At 37.4% G+C, this 20,689-nt stretch overlaps 1 protein-coding gene across 7 annotated transcripts in view; it reads right to left on the reverse strand.

Moving 5' to 3' along the window:
* The window catches only part of Hdac9 (histone deacetylase 9), an 805,515-nt gene that overhangs the window by 474,483 nt on the left and 310,343 nt on the right, over positions 1-20,689 (reverse strand). For all 7 annotated transcript variants that reach the window (XM_048339733.1, XM_048339732.1, XM_048339730.1 and 4 more), the window contains exon 2: positions 13,400-13,462. In XM_048339733.1, coding sequence (XP_048195690.1) covers positions 13,400-13,462 — 63 coding nt within the window. The remainder of the gene's footprint in view (positions 1-13,399; positions 13,463-20,689) is intronic.

The raw sequence follows: 20,689 nt of genomic DNA on the forward strand, positions 1-20,689 counted from the left end.
TTTTTATGCTTAAGTCATCTCCGTGACGTATAAAATCCAGTCAATGAAGTGAAGTCTAGCTCTAAATAAAATCTATGACAGCATATAAACATTGCTCTGCTATTTTGGTCCAAAAATGTCCACACTGGTCCCAAATTACACCAATATATATTCAAATAAAACCAAATCCAAATGGTGTTTAAGCCAGACCTTTTAGTCTGGGAATTTTATGTTGATGTTAAAATAGGATTTGACTTTAATTACCTAAGTAAAAAAGATGAGGTTCATTCAAACCTTTTAGTCTAAAGAAATGAACCCTTATAATATTATTGTTTTTTAAAGATAGGAAAATCTCATCCCCTGCTAATATGCACTAGTAAATAATGATAATTTGGAATGGGGCCAATTTTGTTCAGTGACCTGCCCACTGTGAAAGATTGGAAATGAGTTTTCTGCCAAAAGTTCCTTCTCTGGAAACTGCTTTAGGACAGAGAGACCATGTTCCCAGAAGATTAGATGTTTCCTTAAGTGCATCTCAGCTCTGGATCATGTTAACTTTCAATTTCAAGTCACAAGCACTGAGAATATGAAATAAGAATTTTCCAGCAAGACCTTCCACATTTCTGTTTATTTGTACCTTAAGTTTCCCAAAAGGAAAAAGTTTACCTTAGTGTTTGTTTTTTAATATTTTGTTTTAGTACCAAACAGATAGGAGTAAAATTATCCTGTGCTAAGTATTTTTCTCTTTGGGAAAAGTGGCAAACATTGAAACTATAACCTGCCCCTTCTTATGCACATAGGAAGTAACTTAGATTTCTGAAACACAAAATATAAATACTGCTGTACCTACTACAAACCTTATTAAATTGTTAGGATTAAATGCCCTGGACAGAGAAATTCCTGATACATTGGCTATGGCACTAATAAGAAAAATGCTTGTTTGGGGGTGGGGGTGTGGGGAAGGAATTATAAACTATCCAATCACGGATCTAAATTGCAACTAAACTAGAAAATTAGAGTTAAAAATATGGCAAAAAGTAAATAAATCACACCATGAAAACAATACTAGATGTAATAAATGAATTATAATTATAAGCATATTTCAAAGCATCATCAAAAATGAAATTAAAATAATATTCAACCTGTTTAATTTTTTAAGTTCACTCTAAATTATCTGAAAACTTTCTGCATAAACTTTGTAATGAAAAACATTAATACTGTAATGAAAGGTCAGTAAAATTTTTATTTTGTATGAGTTGATTTTGTTGCTGCTTATTTGGTTTATTTCAATTTTTAACTTCAACTTTCAATTTTTGAACCAATCTCATGGCATAAAATCTGAAACTAGTTTGAAAATGTCATGCCTTAGACATTCAAAATTTTCCTCCAGCAAATTGAAAAGAACATCCGCATGGCTATAATTGGGTCAATTGTTAACAAAAATTATGAATTTTAAAGACTGTAATGTAAGTGGTGGGCCACAAAAGAAACCCAGAAACTAACGTGCAGGGTATTTCCAACCTTATCAGCATGCAAAGAGTTCAGTCACTTGCAAGTAGGTAAATTTCTTTCTTCCTTAAAAGTGGTTTTTACTAGATTTAACTATTTCATATGTTAAAAATTCTGAGTATTAAGACTCATCATTTATTTTACTATGGTTTACTAATGTTAATATGGTAATAAATGGAGAAGAAATTCCTATAAAAACATGAGTCACTTAGTATTATATTGATGAACCTCAACAATATAGAGGAACCCTATATTATGTTTCCTGATAAATGAAGGTAAGTCATTTAATGTTGCAGAAGTGTTTTTAAAGTACCTGTGTTTTGTATGAATGACCTGACACAGTTGAAAGCTAAGTAAAAATAAGAAACCAAGTTGTTTTCTGGTCCTTTTCTCTCCTTATTGCCAACTTCCTGCAATTAGATTGAACAGAAATACGGCCAGGTGCCCATAAAAAGCTCACCACATATTCCAGGTAACTACTGATAATTTAATTTGCTTTCAATAATAAGACCAACCATGCCATGCCCATGCTGATTTGAACTGCATGCCATTGTGTCTCTGAATTGCATCATAAAACTTCTCTTTAAAAAATGTACACAAAGTCTAATGTATGAAACTGTAACCACTCTGTACATCACTTTGACAATAAATAAGGGAAAAAAATCTCAGAGGGGAGGGAGGATTCGGGGGAAAGGGAAGGTGGGAGAAAAATGAGGGAGGGAGTAACAACATTTGGCAAGAAATGTACTCATTACCTTACTTAGGTACTTTTTACCTCACTTGTGTAAATACAACCCCCCTGCACATCACCTTAATAATAAGCTTTTTTTTTAATTAAGGAAAAGAGCCCTACCCCCTAACCCCCCAAAAAATCATTTTTGCCAGGCACTGGTGGCTCACACTTGACATGCTAGCTACTCAAGAGGCTGAGATATGATCATGGTTCGAAGTTAGCCCAGGCAGGAAAGTCCCTAAGACTTTTATCTCCAATAACCTACTCAGACAAAGCTGGAAGAGGCGCCATGTTTCAAGTGGTACAGTGCTAGCCTTAAGCACAAAGAGGCGCAGGGACAGTGCACAAGCCCTGAGTTCAAGCCACAAGACCAGGGGGGGGGGAATGTCCTTTACATAGGCTTTTTAAAAAAGCGTGTGTACTGGTTTGAAGTTTGGACTTAAGGCCTAGGCCATGCTGTCGCTGAGCTATTTTGCTCAAGGCTAGCACACTACCACTTGAGCTACAGCTCCACTTCAGCTTTTTTGGTAGTTAACTAGAGGGTCTCAAGCACTTGCCTGCCCTGGCTGGCTTTGATCCTCTGATCCCAGGCTCCTGAAGAGTTAGGATTGCAAGTGTGAGCCACGGGTGCCACAAGTTTTTAATTTAAATTGTTTTCACGCTATTCCAATTCAGAAAGAAACATTAAAATATAGTTGTTATTCCATAATATAAAAATGGTTCGTTATTTTTTAAGAGCACTAATTATGACAACCTCCTGGCAATGGCTGCATTCTGAATACTTTAAAGATCATCTTTCTTTTACATACTGGAAATTGCTTGGATTATTAAATTGCTCAAATATTGACTGTATATTTTAGAGCCAACATTAAAGGAATTATTCTACTTGAGTTCACAATAAATATATGCAATGCATCAAACAGAAATGTTGACCTCATTACTTTCTGAAAAATGGTATACAAAGAAGAGAAATTCAGTTTTATTCCACAATCGTGTACACTTCAGTTTTCTATTGTAGTGCTTTAACAACAGATAGTGTTATCATGGCAATCTAGTTAATACTGTAGAAAGGTATATAAGTGTTTACACAAAAAATATTATTTTGCAAAAAGGAAAGAGGATCTATACATTGAAAGGAAAGATAATTGAGGAGTTGGGGATATAGCCCAGAGATAAGGTACTGGCCTAGAATGTGCAAGGTCTTGGGCTCACACCCCAGGACTACATAAAATGAAACTGATTGTTGTGAAAGGTAATTTTTAAAACAGTACACCTACATTTCTTAAGTATTTACATTTCCAGAAATGAAAATGTAGGGAAACTTGGAAAAAAATTTCAGTCACTGATATAAACACTGTGACAAACACTAGATAACTTCTGCTCCTCTCTTTCCTTTCTTCTTCCTAACAGAAACTTGACTCATTTCATGTCTCCACACTGAGAATCTCTGTCTTGGTTCTTAGTATTCTCAATAACTAACTGAAGAACAAGAAAATGGTGGTATTTGGGCCAATTCCCTTTAAAGCATGATTTGCTGGAATAGTTCTATGTTGAGTCCTTTCATTGTGAAGAAAGCCAGGCATATCAGTACTAATACATATAATTCCACCAGCAGGGAGCCTGGAGGATTTTGACCTGAAAGTTAGCATGGGCTTCAAAGCAAAACTTTGTCTCAAGAAAGAAAAACAAAATAAACAAACAACAACAAAAAAAATGGGTAGAGGGAGAAAGAGAAAGAGAGGAAGAGAAAGAGGAAGAAGAAAAAGGAGGAAGAGATAGAGTAAACAGAAAAGAAACAGTAGGGGAAGGGAGAGAAGGAAAGGGCTGGAGAGAGGAAGAGAGGAAGGAGAGTGTAGATTTTACTGAGCACCTAATTGAGTAAGACAACCTATTCATTTCACTAATAATGTGTTCCCTATTTGTCACTTGAATACAGTTTTCTTTTACTTAGATTGGAAACAAGTCAAGTAATACACCTACTGCCCCTTATTAACATTTTAGCCTAGAAGCTGTATTGCGAATATCTGAGACATATTTCAAAAGATACACATATATGATATATATAAATATACTCACACAATTCAAAAAGGTTTAATGAAGTGGCTCACTCCTGTAATCCTACCTACTCAGAAGGCTGGCATCTGAGGATCACAGTTCAAAGCTAGTCCAATTAACCAACAAAAAAGCTGGATGTGGAGCTATGGCTCAACTGGTAAAGCACCAGTCTTGAGCAAACACAGCTCAGGGACAGGACACTGAGTTCCAGCCCATGGAATGGCATAAAACAATTTTACATGATAATAGAAGTGTCACTATACTTCCCAAACATAAATACAAAGATTTTCCTGATTTGTCTACATAGGAATTGTTTGAGGGATGGCCAAATAAAAATAATACATTTAAGGGCTGGGGATATGGCCTAGTGGTAAAGTGCTCACCTTGTATACATGAAGCCCTGAGTTCGATTCCTCAGCACCACATATATAGAAAACGGCCAGAAGTGGTGCTGTGGCTCAAGTGGCAGAGTGCTAGCCTTGAGCAAATAAGAAGCCAGGGACAGTGCTCAGGCCCTGAGTCCAAGGCCCAGGACTGGCAAAAAACAAATACATTTAAAACTAGAATCCTACTATTGACATTATTCTTTTTTTAACTAAGCTTAAATTTACCTAAACTTAGAAGTTCTAAAACTCTACTTTTGGGATAGGTGTGGTGGCACACACCTGTGATCCCAACTACTCAGGAGCCAGAGAAAAGAGGAATCCCTAAGGCCTGGTTCTGTGAAAGTAGAGACCCTGTCTGAAAACAGACTACAGACTAAAAGCAAAGGGCTGGGACTGTGGTTCTTAGGCCAGGTTTTTGCCCAGGACTGGCAAAAAACAAATACATTTAAAACTAGAATCCTACTAAGTGCAAGTCCCTGAGTTCAACCCCCAGTACTGACAAAGAAAAAAAACAAACAAAACAGAGTTTGAAGGATGATGTTTCGTCATCCTAAGAGATGTTATTTCCAAAATGATCTCTATAAATAAAATATTTTAAAACTCAATGTTTGGAATTTAAAAAACAACAACAACTATGCATTTCTGTTCTAAGCAGCAGAGAATGTGTCCTGGTCAGGAGTGGGAGGATATTAGCAGTTTCCCTATCTATCTACCTCGACTCTCTCTAACAACTCAGGTTGGCTAGTTTTGTTTCTGTATTTTTTAAAATATTTTAAAACTATCCCACTTTTTAATATTTGCTTTCTTCTCTGGTTACTCTAAATAAATGGGTTCAATTCTCTTACCCCTCACTTTTGCAGTTTTTCTCTACTTCTGAATTTAGTTTTGTGTTTTAAGTTGATCACTTTATTGGGTGGGCTTCATTGTCAAGAAGTTTACTTCACGTTTGAGAATTTCTACCGTCTCTATTTTGCCTATATTTTAAGAACAGTACAACTGACTGTGACACTAAGTTGCACTTGTTTACAATTTTCACTGTCTTCCAGTACTGAATACTGATTACATGTGGTAAATCTTCTGGTGTCTTCTGGACCCCTCCCCACCCTTCCACAGGCTCTGCTTTCCCTGACTGAACTTGTGAATACTTAATCATATGCTAGCCCAATTAGGATAAAAATGTACATTAATGTATTAATTCAAGTATAGTGTATTCAGGGTAAAATGGTATAATTCCTTAGAAAACGTAACTCACATGGGCTGGGAATATGGCCTAGTGGTAGAGTGCTTGCCTTATATATATGAAGCTCTGGATTTGATTCTTCAGTACCACATATATAGAAAAGTCTAGAAGTGCCGCTATGACTCAAGTGGCAGAATGCTAGCCTTGAGCAAAAAGAAAGCCAGAAACAGTGCTCAAGGCCTGAGTTCAAGCTCCTACTAGCAAAAAAAAAAAAAAAAAAGGCAGGAAGGAAGGGAGGGAGGGAGGGAAGGAGGGAAGGAAGGAAGGAAGGAAGGAACGAAGGAAGGAAGGAAGGAAGGAAGGAAGGAAGGAAGGAAGGAAGGAAGGAAGGAAGGAAGGAAGGGAGGGAACCATCCAAACAAAAACAAATAATAGGAAATTGGCTCATGACAGGTGTGTATAGGTCAATGGGGGGCGGGGGGAGGGTAGCTGAATGAAGAGTAGAAGGGGGAATGAAGTCATAATATTTAATGCATGTTCTATGAAAATAGGAATAAATGAGAATGATGAAAGGGATGACATCAATCAAGATGTATTACAATCATAAACAGATGTGTTGAATAATAACCCTTTATACAATTACTTAAAACAAAAATATAATTTAAAAATAGGACTCTGTAAAACATGTTTGTGTCATTTTTTTCAAGATGTGAGGAGAGAGGGATCACTTCGATCTGAAATTTATTTTTTTTCTTCTTTAATGACATGATCATTCTTAATTTGAAGGGCAAATCTTCTCTTTCATGCTATTGGAATATCAAAGTCTGAGATCAGAATAAATAATCTCTTGTTCACTGATACTTTTTCTTTCAAATATACTGATATTTCTCTTTTTACATTAACTCATTTCCTATTATCATACTCTCTAACAACTTCAAGGCTGTTCTTGTCAGTAAAGGTTTTGGCCAAAGTCTATCTATTTAGTTTCCTATTACTTGTAATGACTATTTTTTCTATAATTATAATGGTGGTTTTTTCCCCCTTCCTCCTTTCCTTAGATCTAAATATCCATATGCATCTTATAGTCTTGTTCTATCATTCTCACCTTTGAGGTCTTATTTTATGGAATTTATGTTCTTGGGTGTGCACTATTTGTGGGAAATAATTACTAGGCAGTTCTGTAGATGCAGTAAGTTGCTGTTTTTCTTCTTGGTTGAATTTCTAGGATGATTTGGGGAAGGGGATGAAATTCAGGTTAGAGAATGGCTTTGCTCATTTCTCCTCAGAGACCATATTTGTTCACCTTCTTCTTCTTCACTTTCTCTCGCAGACTCTTTTTCACTATTCCCTAATACCAAGGGAAAACAAGAACAATAAAAACTGCTGAAAAATATCCACTTAATTTTCTTCTCTCCAGATTCGGGAATGTTAAAATTCTCAGAAAGTGGTCAACTTGCCAATAACATCCTTGAGGAAGCTTAAAAGGCAAATCTCTCTACTCTGATCAAAGATTTCAATTTCTATTTTCTTCCTTGTCTATTTATCTCAGCAGTATTGTGCACAGTCATATCATTGTTTAATTATTCTTAAAGAGTGTGACAAGTGCTTATATCTTCAGTATCATCAAAAGTGAGAAATCTCTCATATCCCTTCCCCTCCCAAATTTGCCATTCAGAATAATCTAAAGTGCAGTCTATTAGACATCTCAGAGATTTTATAGAATTTTCTTATTTAATGGACTTAATGGACATAATACTAATTACACCACTATGGAACCTTCCGAAGTATGAAGTCTCTCTTTCTCTGTCTTTCTTTCTCTCCCTCTCTCTCTTTTGCCAGTAATGAGGCTTGAACTCAGGGGCCTAGGTTCTATACCTCAGCCTTTTCCCCTCAGGGCTTGAGCTTTCTACCATTAGAGACTCAGATCCACTTACTGCTTTTGGCTTGTTGCTGGTTAAATGGAAATAAAGGTCTCAAGGACTTTCCAATCTGAGTTGGCAGCAAAGTGATCTTCAGGTCTCAGCCTCTGGAGTAGCTAGGATTATAGAACAGCTTGAGCCTTCCCCGTTTTGTTCCCATGCTTAAAGGGCTTACTAACAACTAGTTTTTGATTGAGATTTATCCTCTACCTCCTTGGAGTTCAGAATTGAAAGTGAAGGTATTAGAGAAGGACAAACAGTGATTAAATTGAATAGGAGAGAGCTGGGAATATGGCCTAGTGGTAGAGTGCTTGCCTCTATACATGAAGCCCTGGGTTCGATTCCTCAGCACCACATATATAGAAAACGCCAGAAGTGGTGCTGTAGCTCAAGTGGTAGAGTGCTAGCCTTGAGCAAAAATCCATGGACAGTGCTCAGGCCCCAAGTGACATTAAAGTGAATACTAGAAGAGATTCCAGTCAAGACATTAGCATTTGATAGAGTGGTATTAACACTTAGATTGTGATTTTCAAGTAGATGTAAATGAGTACCTGGTTCTAAAGTTTCTGTTCTCTCAAAAACCACGTGGAGCAACTTGGTGAAATACATTTTATTAAATAGAGTTAGGGATTCAGCTGTGAGCTGATGGCTGAAGCCTATAATCTGGAGGTTGAGACTAGATTGTTGTGATTTGAAGTGATCTCTGGCAGAAAATTCTGCAATTCTATTTTTGTAGGGAGTAGAGCTGACTCCATCTTGCTTGACTAGGGAAACATGGTAAGAAATGTTGGGGAGAGTAGATTAGGTCAAACTGCCCCCAAAATTCTACTTCTGTAAATGGCTTGCTTAACTTATTTGTTACTTGCTCTACCCACTGCGCCAACCCCCTACATCTGTCATACGCTTCTTTTACCTTTATAAACCCTAGTTTGAGGACTGCTCAGGGTCGCAGTGGCAGCTCCCAAGTCTGCACTATTTCCCTGGCCAGTCAGCCCACTTTTCACTGTTGCAGTTTCAGCTGCAGAATCTGTGTTGCGCCCCTGGCCAGTCAGTTTGCTTTCTGCTTCCCCAATAAATCCATCGTTTTGCTTGAGACTGTCTCTGAGTGGTGGACTATTGGAGGGACAGGGAATCCCCTCACTCGAACCCAGAAACACTATCTCTACTTAACCATCAAAATGCCAAGACTGTAGGTATGGCTCAAATGGATAGAGCACCAGCTGAATGATGGTTTGACAATCTGAATTCAAGCCCCAGTATTCCAGTACACACACACATAATCAATCAAAATTTAAATTTAAATGTTTTTCCCTTGTGCTCTAAAATAAGAACACATGATGAAAATACCAGTTTTCTTCATTGTAACTATATCTGACATTAATTCTGTACAAACTCTAAGAAATTTCCTTCTTAATAATTGATCCAATACTGAGTATACAGTTAAGCAACATGCTTGGCAACAAAAAAATACCCGTAACTCTGCCAGCCCTAGCTGAGAGACCTGAGTCAATATTTGTACCATGCTTCAGTTTCTGCCATGGTGATCACTTACACTGGCCCACACAAGCCACAAGAAGGAAAGTGGACCAGGGAAAATGTATCATTCCCAGTGAATTTCAAAATATAGTACCATAAAACATTAACTAAAAAGACATTAGCAGATGATTTTAAGAACTATATATTAGATATACATAGGAATTGCACCAAAATGAATTCCAGGAAATGGAAACAAGAGTTTTGTTTTTTTTTTGTCTCTGCTGCTCTTTCTATCTTGTTTGTTCTTTTATCTGTCTTTGGGAGGGCAAGGAGGGGCAAAGAAATGGTGGGGCAAAGGGAGAACAAATGTAGACAAAGGGTGAACAAATGTAGCAATGACACTAGACACTAGACACTATGCTGAAAAATGTATAAAACTTGTGGATGGGGAGGACAGAACTGAAAAACTGGGTATGAGCAAGGGAAGAGGTGACATTGTTCAAAAAAAAGGTACTCTTGGAAATGGCACTGTGGCTCAAAGTGGTAGAGCGCCTAGCCTTGAGCACAAAACGTCAAGGACAGCACCCAGGCCCTGAGTTTGAGCCCCAAGATGAAAAAAAAAGTACTGTTTATCTGACTTATATAACTGTAACCCTTCTGTACATTACCATTATGATAACAATAAGAAATACAAAAAAGGGGGGGAGAACTATTTATCTACAGAATATTTTAATTCTACCTGAGATTTAGATGTCTATCCTGATTGGCTCAGTATCATGGAAACATGGTAGCACCTTCAACACATGTAACCCAATTGTACATAGAGAGCTCTGAGGCAGGCATTGGTGGCTTAGGCCTCTAACTCTAGCTACACAGGAGGCTGGGATCTGAGGATTCCAATATGAAGTCAGCCTGGGCAGGAAAGGCCATGGGACTTTATCTCTAATTAACTACTACCAAAAAGCCAGGAATGGAGCTGTGGCTCAAAATGGTAGAGCAGTAGCCTTCAGCAAAAAAGGCTCAGGGACAGCTTCCAGGCCCTGAGTACAAACTCCAGGACTGGCACAAAAAGAAAAAAAAAAAGGAAAGAAAGAAAGAAAGATAATGAAAAAAGAGAGAAAAGAAAAGGCTTTGAGCAAAAACAATGATATAAATGTATAATATAAAAAAATGACTGGAAAAACAAATGGAAATTTTAGACTTATTGCTAATGACAATTATACTATAAACCAAACTCAAAAAAAATTTATTTTCGAAACTTGTCACTGGAGCTTCACTGTTCAATCACATACTCATTAACCTCTTTAGCTTTGATTATTATATAAGGAGACATTTCACATAATGCTCATACATACATACACACATACACAAATTATGCAGATATGCAAACATAGTTTACATAAAAGAAGGACTACTTTCTTATCAGACTGAGATAACTAAAGAAGTAGCTGACATATACTTAAAGAAAGCTGATGATGGGATAAAAATTCATTTCCTAAGTGCATGATACTCTAAGTCATCTGACTTGTCCAGCAAGACAGAAAATGGCATGGTAGAGCCAGAATTCCCAAGTCCATTCACTAAAAATAATAGCAATAATGAACACACACTTTAAAGATGTGCCGATATACTTAAACCTAGTAGAAATGCAAAGAAGTAAGCAGTAGGACATCATTAGTCTTCATTTTGAAAATAAGCAAAGCAGCAACCTGGGGCCTTACTCTGCTCTCTACTTCTGCATGTGGCAACTTATCTTTACTCTCTTCTCCATGCAAAGACTCCATCCACTTCTGAGCCTACAAATCACAACCAGTCCACTGGTCCTAGTGGAACCTGATCAGGATTTTTAGATAAATTAAGACAAACTCAATCCTGATTTAGCCATGTATTCAAAGAACAGACTCTACCAAGGATGGCTCATCAGTGCCATCCATTCTATAACCTCACAGCAGTAGCTCTGTTTGCTGAAGGCTACAACAGCTGGGAAGACCTAAAACCCAACATCCTTGATGCTCTCTGGCCAATTTAATTGGAAACTTGAGGAGTGGAATCTAGGCTTCCTATTTTGTAGAATACTCTTAGTGACTCCAAGCTTGAAAAGCAGAAAGTGCCCAAGAAAGATTGGATGGGATAAATTTATGGACATATTATAAAAAAACAAAATAAAAACATTACAGAACCTAAGAAGGATGCAATTTATATTTCAAATTTCAAAAGTAAGGAGAACTTAAGACTTTTCCTATTTATATCAGACAGATGTGGGAGTTGATGTTACTCTACAGTACTTTTCATTCCAGGATTGGTTGTAGCTTCATTATGGCTTCCTGTCAGTCTGGCATTAGCATGGGCAAAGTGGAGAGCTTCCTTGTTGGAAAATATGACTGTTTTGTGTACAAATCATTAAACATCAGGCAAATAATCTCAACTGGAGTGAGTTGTGTGAGATTGTTGCGCACATGGAGAAAGATGATAAAGCTTGTACACCTGTAAGCCAGCCCCTGTGACAACAGGCAGTTGCTATTTCAAAAGCATGACTGGGTATCTACTGTTTGAAAGAAATATTTAACTTATAAACAGAGGCAAAGACTAAACAGATGCCGCATAGTTCCAAAGCGATAGCTAAAATATCTCTGTCCAAAGAGTTCATCTATAATTCATGGATATATTCAAATAGAATGGTAAGTGACCAGTTTCATCCAAGACAGGTAAGCAGACCTGTCCCTAAGACCTGGTAGCTTTCAGCCACAATGATAAAAACGCTCTTGCAATTATTACCCAGACACTACTCACTAATATAATTCCTGTCATTTAAGTGTATAAACACCAACTTGATACTCTATTCAGATTCTAGGAAATGATTGAATCCTCAAGAAGATCTTAAAATCATCACGACTGATGGAGGCTTACTGAAATCTTGTTTCAAGCAGGATCCACAGATGGGATGGTTACATTAGAACCAAAGCAGCCAGATATGAGGGCAACCTGTGGAGTATTCCTTTCACACCCAGCTCAACAACATCCATGCTGCTTCTTGCTGCCTTCTCATGGGCACTCAGACGGTGACCCTACAGTTATGATTAACCCCACACCAGTCCTTAGAAGCTCTGGGGAACACTTAAGGCAATCTTAGTTGCAGTATTCAGAAAATAAGAGAAACAGAGCCCCAAAGCTTTTATGAAGGAGTGACAGGAAATAAACACAAAAAGCAGCAATTACAAGAAAATGATATTGCCTCAAGAGTTGGACTCACTTAGCAAGTACAAACAGATAAAACTGACAGGCTTCCTCCCATGACATCCTAGAGAGACAAGCAGGGCCCCAGAGAAACCATTTAAGGGGTTTATCCTTTAAAACAGGACACCTGCTCCTAACACATTTCTATGAGTATATACCCCTGTATCTTGCATAGCAATGCCAGACTTCCAGAATGTGTTTGAAAAATAAACTCATTTAAAAAAATAAACATCTGGTAATAATAATTTCCTTTCATTTCAAACACTTGTATTTGCAGCTGAGGAGAAAAAGGCACAGTGTGGGAAAGAATACAAACTACCTCAAAAAAAAACAAGAAACTCCACAGCAAACACATTTCAGAAGGTAGGTCTATAAATAGATATGCTCCTGTGTGCACACTGTAAATATAAAATCATCAAGCTGGCTGAGGTTGCAATTTAAAACGGAAGCCACAATGTGAACTTACCTGATTTCGAGATCCTATTAGCATAAGCTTACAATCAATCCAGGTATCTCTCTCTCTCTCTCTCTCTCTCTCTCTCTCTCTCTCTCTCTCTCTCTCTCTCTCTCTCTCTCTCTCTCTCTCTCTCTCTCTCTCTCTCTCTCTCTCTCCCTCTTTTTTTTTCCCTAGCTGTATAGTAAGGCACAACACCCTCAACTACATTTTACTTATCTCGGTTCATCTGTCATCAGAAGCAATACTTTGCTATTTCATTCAGAAGCAGCCGTCCCCTAAGAAGACTGCAAATACGCAGAGAAACAGTAATGGAACGGATCTAAGTTAAACCTTACAGCGACACTGTGAAAACATCCACATCAAGCCAAAAAGCAGTCGCAGTTCCTTAAAAGAGGTTCTTTTCTCGGCTGCCTTTCCCAACCAGCCCCCTTGCGAACATAAACCATCTCGTTAGCGGAAAAAGGATCTTACCTGAGTTGATCCTACTGTGCATTCTTTGCTGAGCCAAGAGTTGCTCCCGCGCAGCCACCCCATCTGAGGAGAAACAGGAGGCACTCTCGTAAATTGTCTGCAGCATATTCCACCACTCTTAGTTCAGCTACATGAAAGATTCATCACTGGCCCCAGGAGCTACCCTGCCTGGTCTTCCCTCCTCCCTGAGGAGAAGCAACAGAGGATCAACTTCGACAATGATTTTCTTTCCACTCAGATGACACCACACTTTCCCAAAGACCTGGTCACTTTCCCCCAGGATTACTAACCTGTGTGCAAAAGCGGGAAGGGCTGAGTAAATGCAATAGCTCTCTGGAGTCCCAGGTTATCCTGGAAACTAAAAGCAGGTGGGACCAGGAATGTGCTTTGGGGTTATTTCTTGGCTAGAATAACTAGGAAAATACTAACTACACCAAGGAGAAAAGAAAGGAATTAAACCTGGCTCATAGTTCTGCGGGCTGCTAGGATTTCCTGCCCTTCTTCTCTCTGTTTGTGTCTCTCTCTTCCCTTTCTCAGTCTCTCTCAGCTCAAGTTGGCTAAAGCTAGTGATAATCCATTTGCATATGAATCAACAACAGCTTGGCCCACAGGCACAGAAATAGAACAATGGTCGGCCTGAGCCAAAAATAGGTCAAGCTTGGCCGAGTGATTGGAGCCTGCATTAATGCATTTAAAAATACCCCAGCAAACCCAGCTGTCCAGCCTCTATCTTTCAAACCATAATTCTCTATTGCAGGGCCTTAAAAGCAATTAACTCTTTCCTCTCTAAGCTTGGTTTTACAACATTGTGTTTCCATACTGGCGATTCGCTTCCAAAGGAAAGATGGAAAGAGGGGAAAAAAATTCAATTAAGAATCATAACTCTTAAGAGGGCAAATGCACATACATTTCATTTCATTTTATTTTTGTAGTATGTGTTTTTGGAAGGGAGAGGAGAGAAGTGCAGAGCTCTGTATTGGTTCTAAAATAATACTGGAAGCTTTTGCTCATAATGTGGTTTCTGCCTCGCCCACGCACAGCAATCCTGGTGTTCTATTTTTGTTGCCTGTTTCTCTGGCTACACTGCAGTTGGCTGAAGCCTTAGGAGCTTTTCTGCCTTCTAGTTTCAGCACTGACAGGAGATTGAGTAGAGGTAGTTTTGGAAAACAAGCACACCCCAGAATAAAAATTTTATGAAGGACTGGCTTGATTTTTTTCCCTTTTGTACTTAGTATTTACATAAGGCAATCTTCCATTTCACAAGTCCTAATTCGATCTTAGAGTCACCTTTCAGTGTTACTGCATCCAGTTTCTGCTCTATCTAAAAAACTAAACCATAAACTGCTAATCTGAAAGATTTCAATCTCTTAGTATAAAGCTACTTCATTTGCAAAAGGAAAAAGGAAAGAGTTGATACTTTTTTGGGAAGTTGGCACCTTTCAATAGATAAGTAGTTTGTTCACTACCTAAATGTAAGTGGCATGTGTCTATGCATTGGTGTAGTGAAAGACAGAGCTTATTTTTCTATAGAAATGGCATTTCGCATTATCCCAGATCAGCACACATTGTGCCATTCACTTTATACTATCTGGAGTGCAGTATTCCAGAAAGTATAAACACTCTGCCATCTCTGGTATATTCTTAAAATACTGTTTCTCTTTGAGAACTAAATCCTGCAGCCCCAAGTGTGATGTTCATACTAACTGCTTCCAAGGTTAAACCCAAAAGTGATAATGCAATTGGTCATGGAAACTCATCTCCTTGTTACAAAATAGATCAATAAGTAAAATATTAAATCATAAGGCATCATTAACAGCAGGGAAAGAAAGAGGAAAAGCAGATGTTACAAGATGCCCAGAACAATCAGATGGAAGAGTAGAAAATCTTGGTTAAACCCCAGGCAAGGAAATGCAAAGAAGGCACACAGAATTTTGGATAAAGGAAGAAACATATTAAATCATTTATCAGAAAACTCATTTGTGAATTGCTCTTTTTCCAGAGATTAATTTCTATCCCCTTCCCTACTTTGTTGAAAAATCTTATTTAAACAGAAAAGTTATAAGAATTTTTTAAAAGCAGGTATTTCAAGTTTCATTTAACACAAGCTAAACAGTAATATCTTCTATTCCTTCTAGTAGGGGAAAAAAGCTTAATTCCATTGTATATTCCAACAGATTTTCCATTTAAAATTATATTTATAAAACTAAAGCACTAGAAATAATAACAGTTGTCCTTGAGGAAGATATATTTATGTAGTAATCTCATACATCATTTTATTTTCTTTTTCTTTCATTTGGTTTTGTGAAACAATCTCACTCTGTACACCAGGCTGGGCCAAACTCTTGATCCTCCTGTCTCAGCCTCCTGAGTGCTAGAATTACAGATGTGTACCACCATGCCCAGCTAGCATTTTAGACCTGAGAAGAAATTAATGTAGCCCATGAACGATCTTCAAACTTTGCATTAAGAAACAAGGGTACCTGGCACCTTCCCAGGATTCCTCTTAGCCTGAGAAGCTCTCTTTCATCTATTGATATTTGAGGTTAAAACATTTCTTTTAACATTTTTCATTCCTTTAAAGATGAATTTTAAGGAAATTTTTAATTGACGTATACTTGACAAATCAAGATTGCATATATTAAGCCTGGCACTTTCATTACATGCTCATGATTGTAACCCTAGCTATTCAGGAGGCTGAAATCTGAAGATCAAAGCCAGCCGAGGCAGATAAGTCCTCAAGACCCTTATTGACAATTAACCACTAAAAAACAAATCCAATTGGAGGTGAGTGTCTACTGGTAGAGTAAAAAAGTTCAGGGACACCCCAGCAAGAAAGTCATATATCAAGAAAACTAATAATAACAATTGTTGGAGGGGATGTGGCCAAAAGGGAACCCTACTTCATTGTTGGTGGGAATGTAAACTGGTTCAGCCACTCTGGCAAGCAGTATGGAGATTCCTCAGAAGGCTCAATATAGAACTCCCCTATGACCCAGCAGCCTCACTTTTGGGTATCTATCCAAAAGACCACAAACAAAATCACAGTAATGCCACCAGCACAACAATGTTCATCGCAGCACAATTTGTCATAGCGAGAATCTGGAACCAACCCAGATGCCCCTCAGTAGATGAATGGATCAGGAAAATGTGGTACATATACACAATGGAATTTTATGCCTCTATCAGAAAGAATGACATTGTTCCATTTGTAAGGAAATGGAAGGACTTGGAAAAAGTTATACTAAGTGAAGTGAGCCAGACCCAAAGAAACATGGACTCTATGGCCTCCCTTATTGGGAATAATTAGTACAGGTTTAGGCAAGTCATAGCAGAGCATCACAAGGCCTAGTAGCTATACCCTTATGAACACATAAGATGATGCTAAGTGAAATGAACTCCATGTTATGGAAACAATTGTTATATCACAGTTGTAACTACTTTCAACGTCCTATGTGTATCTGTAGCTTCTATTATTGATGATGTTCTTGTATCACCTTCCTGTGGTTGTACCTACACTATCTCTGTAATCTTATCTGAGTAAATTGGAAACCGTGTTTACTGGTATTGGAAGTAGGAAATTCAAAGGGAATACCAAATTTGAGAGACACAGGGTAAAAAAAGAGAAACAACTACAAAAGCAATACTTGCAAAACTGTTTGGTGTAAGTGAACTGAACACCTGCGGGGGGGGGGGAAAGGAAAGGGGGGAGGGAGGGGGGTATGAGGGACAAGGTAACAAACAGTACAAGAAATGTATCCAATGCCTAACGTATGAAACTGTAACCTCTCTGTACATCAGTTTGATAATAAAAATTTGAATTAAAAAAAAAAAGTTCAGGGACAGAACCACCTAGGCCCTGAGTTCAAGCCTCAGGAACAGTGCAAAAACAAAAGATAGAATATTAAGGTGTACAAGTCGATGATTTGATTAACATATATGTTGTGAAAAAATAATCAAAATTAAATTACACATGAATTGCTGAGCTAACTACCACCCTTCCTTCTTTCTTTTTGGCCGTCTCTCTGAAATAGAGTCAGGCTGAAGCAGACATACTTAATATGGTAACCCAGATAATTACCTATGCTTACTTTGCATTTATGCTCTGCAATTCAAACATCTTTTTCTTTACTATAATAATGTAATACAATCTACTGATTAAAAATGGAATACATTCCTAATCATTTCAAGTGTTTTTGACAAATATACTCAAAAATCCTGATAAATATGTAAGAGGGATAACAAAATCATAATATTGGCATAATAGATGCCTACACATCTTTTGTCACTTTATGTTTAATTACACCCACAAACCACAATTGACTAAAAGGATCTCTAGGCTTTTGTACTCACAAACAGAGAAATAGGCCGAAACTCCAGATTAGTATGTTATTAATTATCTTATTTCTCAGAAGGTGTGGCAAAGGCCATTAAACTGTCTTTATCATTTCGACTAAACTCTTTTGGTTTTGTTGCCAGTCCTGGGGCTTGAACTCAGGGCATGAGAACTGTCCCAGGCTTCTTTTTGCTCAAGGCTAGTACTCTATCACCTGAGCCACCATGCCACCCTCTTCCAGCTCTTCCTATATATGTGGTGCTGAGGAATTGAACCTAGGGCTTCATGTATTTGAGGCAAGCAAAGCACTCTACCACTAGGACATATTCCCAACCCCTGAACTTTTTTGTTTTTTTGCCAGTCCTAGGGCTTGGACTCAGGGACTGAGCACTGTCCCTGACTTCTTTTCTGCTCAAGGCTAGCACTCTATCACTTGAGCCACAGCGTCCACTTCCAACTTTTTCTGTGTATGTGGTGCTGAGGAATCGAACCCAGAGCTTCATGTCTGCTAGGCGAGAACTCTACCACTAAGCCACATTCCTGGCCCCTCTTTTTAACATGAGGTTTATTTAGATTTTTATCTTTATGTTCTTTCAGAATTTATTCCAATAGAATTCTTATATTTAATTTTAACTTTTGATCATGGAAAGTTAGTTTAGTGTGGAAAGATATTGGACACATTATAAAATAGATCCCACTTGTCTCTGAGAATAAAAGTATTATCAAAGTTATTGATTACTATAGCTCCATTATCCAAAAGCTAAATAGAAATTATTCTCAAACTATCCCAAAAATGTTAGTAAAAATGTGACTAAGTTTATTGTCGTGATATTTCTTAAAACAATTTCACAAATTAGTACAAAAAATACATATTGTCTTTTGTAAGAATTTTAATAAGCTATAATATAAATAAATGTTAAGCTATAATACAAAGAGGAGTATTTTGGAAAATCTCATCATAATAAATTCTGATTCAATTTAATAAGTAGTTTGGAAATTAAACTAAATATCATACTTTACAATAATACAAGTTTAAAATGTGGGGAGAAAAGGGCAAAAAAAAAAAAAGGCTCCAAATTGAATGGAGACAGGAATCAAACTCATGCAAAATGTCACTTAAAATCATAAAAATTTTAATTCTTTATATGCAAGTACAAAAACAAAACAATAAAATCCAGATATACCATTCTAAGGCTTTGGATATAGTTCAGTGGCAAACATTTTCCTAGCATATGCAAATCATATGGATTTTATTCCCAGCACTGCAAAAAATAGCAGTAAATAACTACCAACAAATAAACAACCAATCTAAGAAATATCCTTATACCTTTAGTTTAAGAATTATCAGTAGAGGGCTTGGAATATGGCCTAGTGGCAAGGGTGCTTGACTTGCATACATGAAGCCCTGAGTTCAATTCCCCAGCACCACATATATAGAAAATGGCCAGAAGTGGCGCTGTGGCTCAAGTGGTAGAGTGCTAGCCTTGAGCAAAAAGAAGCCAGAGGCAGTCAGTGCTCAGGCCCTGAGTCCAAGCCCAGGAGTGGCAAAAAAAAAAAAAAGAAAAAAAAAAGAAAAAAAGAATTATCAGTGGATCTCTTGATTGTCTTCTACATAAAACCCCACTGCATGCAAAAAAGGAAGATGAAGTTACCAAATTTATCTTATCACAAAATATATCTTCTCATTTGTAGCCACTTCCTATGATTCTGGAATCTAAGCTTTCAACTTGTTTCCCACAAATGCTAAATTGTGTTTTACAAGAATGCTACAAACTACTTATCAATAACTTGTGTCTCCATTGACTCAGTGTTCCCAGACATTCTCTCTTGACCTCACATTTGCCAAACTATTGTTAGCAGTAATAAAATTATATACATTTGCTGCCAGTCAACAAGTTTTATATCCTTACATCTCCCAGGAATTCAGGTAGAGGGGGAAATACATTGTATAATTTTTTAATTAATTAATTATTTGAATGTTTTTTCTACTTATTTAAGGAAACATACTAGTTCTTTCAGAATAGCACCTGATACATTTGCAAATGGTTTCTCCTGCTAACAATTAAGGTAATCCTAATCAATCAGGTTTTTGAAGCAGAAAATTATTCCTCCACCAATCAGCCAGCAGAGCTTGAGAAGACTCATGTGTAATGAAATTCCAGGAAGACTATTTTAGATAAACCAGGAACAAATCAACACTTGCAAAGAACTCACTGGCCTTGTGCTTTGTTTAAAAATAATATCTGCTCTAACTTTCCTTTCACATGAATATGTTGTTCTGTGATTTGCTCAACTGGGGGGCGGGTTACAAACCATCAGGGTCATCTGAGAACTTCTTAGAAATGCCATTCACTGGACCCTACCCTAACACTACCCAATCAGAATCTCTGGAGCATGTATTTTAACAAGCTTTCCAAGTGCTTCTGATGCACAATACAGTTTGAGAACCACAAGATTAGATCATCCTTCCCAAAGCACTAATTAGATGGCTAAAAATACAGATGGATAAAGTGTCTTTTTTAGTGCAATTTCAAATTAGCAAGTATTATCAGAGAACAATTTTCAAAAATAAAAATAATTAAACTATGTAAAAGACCAAAAACCAAGACCATTAATATTGAAAACATGAAAAGACTTGGCAGGAATTGCCTACCTAAGGTGGTAGGCATGCGTGCCCTGCCATTTGCTACTGAGCCACTTGGCTCTAGGGTCTATTTTCCCGAGCATTTGTTAGTTGTACCTCAGTGCATCTACTTAGAGCTCACAACAGCCAACACTGAGGAAAAAAATCAATAGAATCATGCACAATTCTCTTAACTACAGGAACAAATAAAAGTTAATGGCCTTTTGATAGAGTTTTAACAATGAATAAATGATTCCTTATTCAGAAGCTACTCTTAAGTAACTACTATTTTGTCTTACATGCTAATATTAAATTCGACCCTTGTTATGCAATA

This window comes from Perognathus longimembris, chromosome 2, assembly GCF_023159225.1.
Source record: "Perognathus longimembris pacificus isolate PPM17 chromosome 2, ASM2315922v1, whole genome shotgun sequence".
NCBI classification, from domain to species: Eukaryota; Metazoa; Chordata; class Mammalia; order Rodentia; family Heteromyidae; genus Perognathus; species Perognathus longimembris.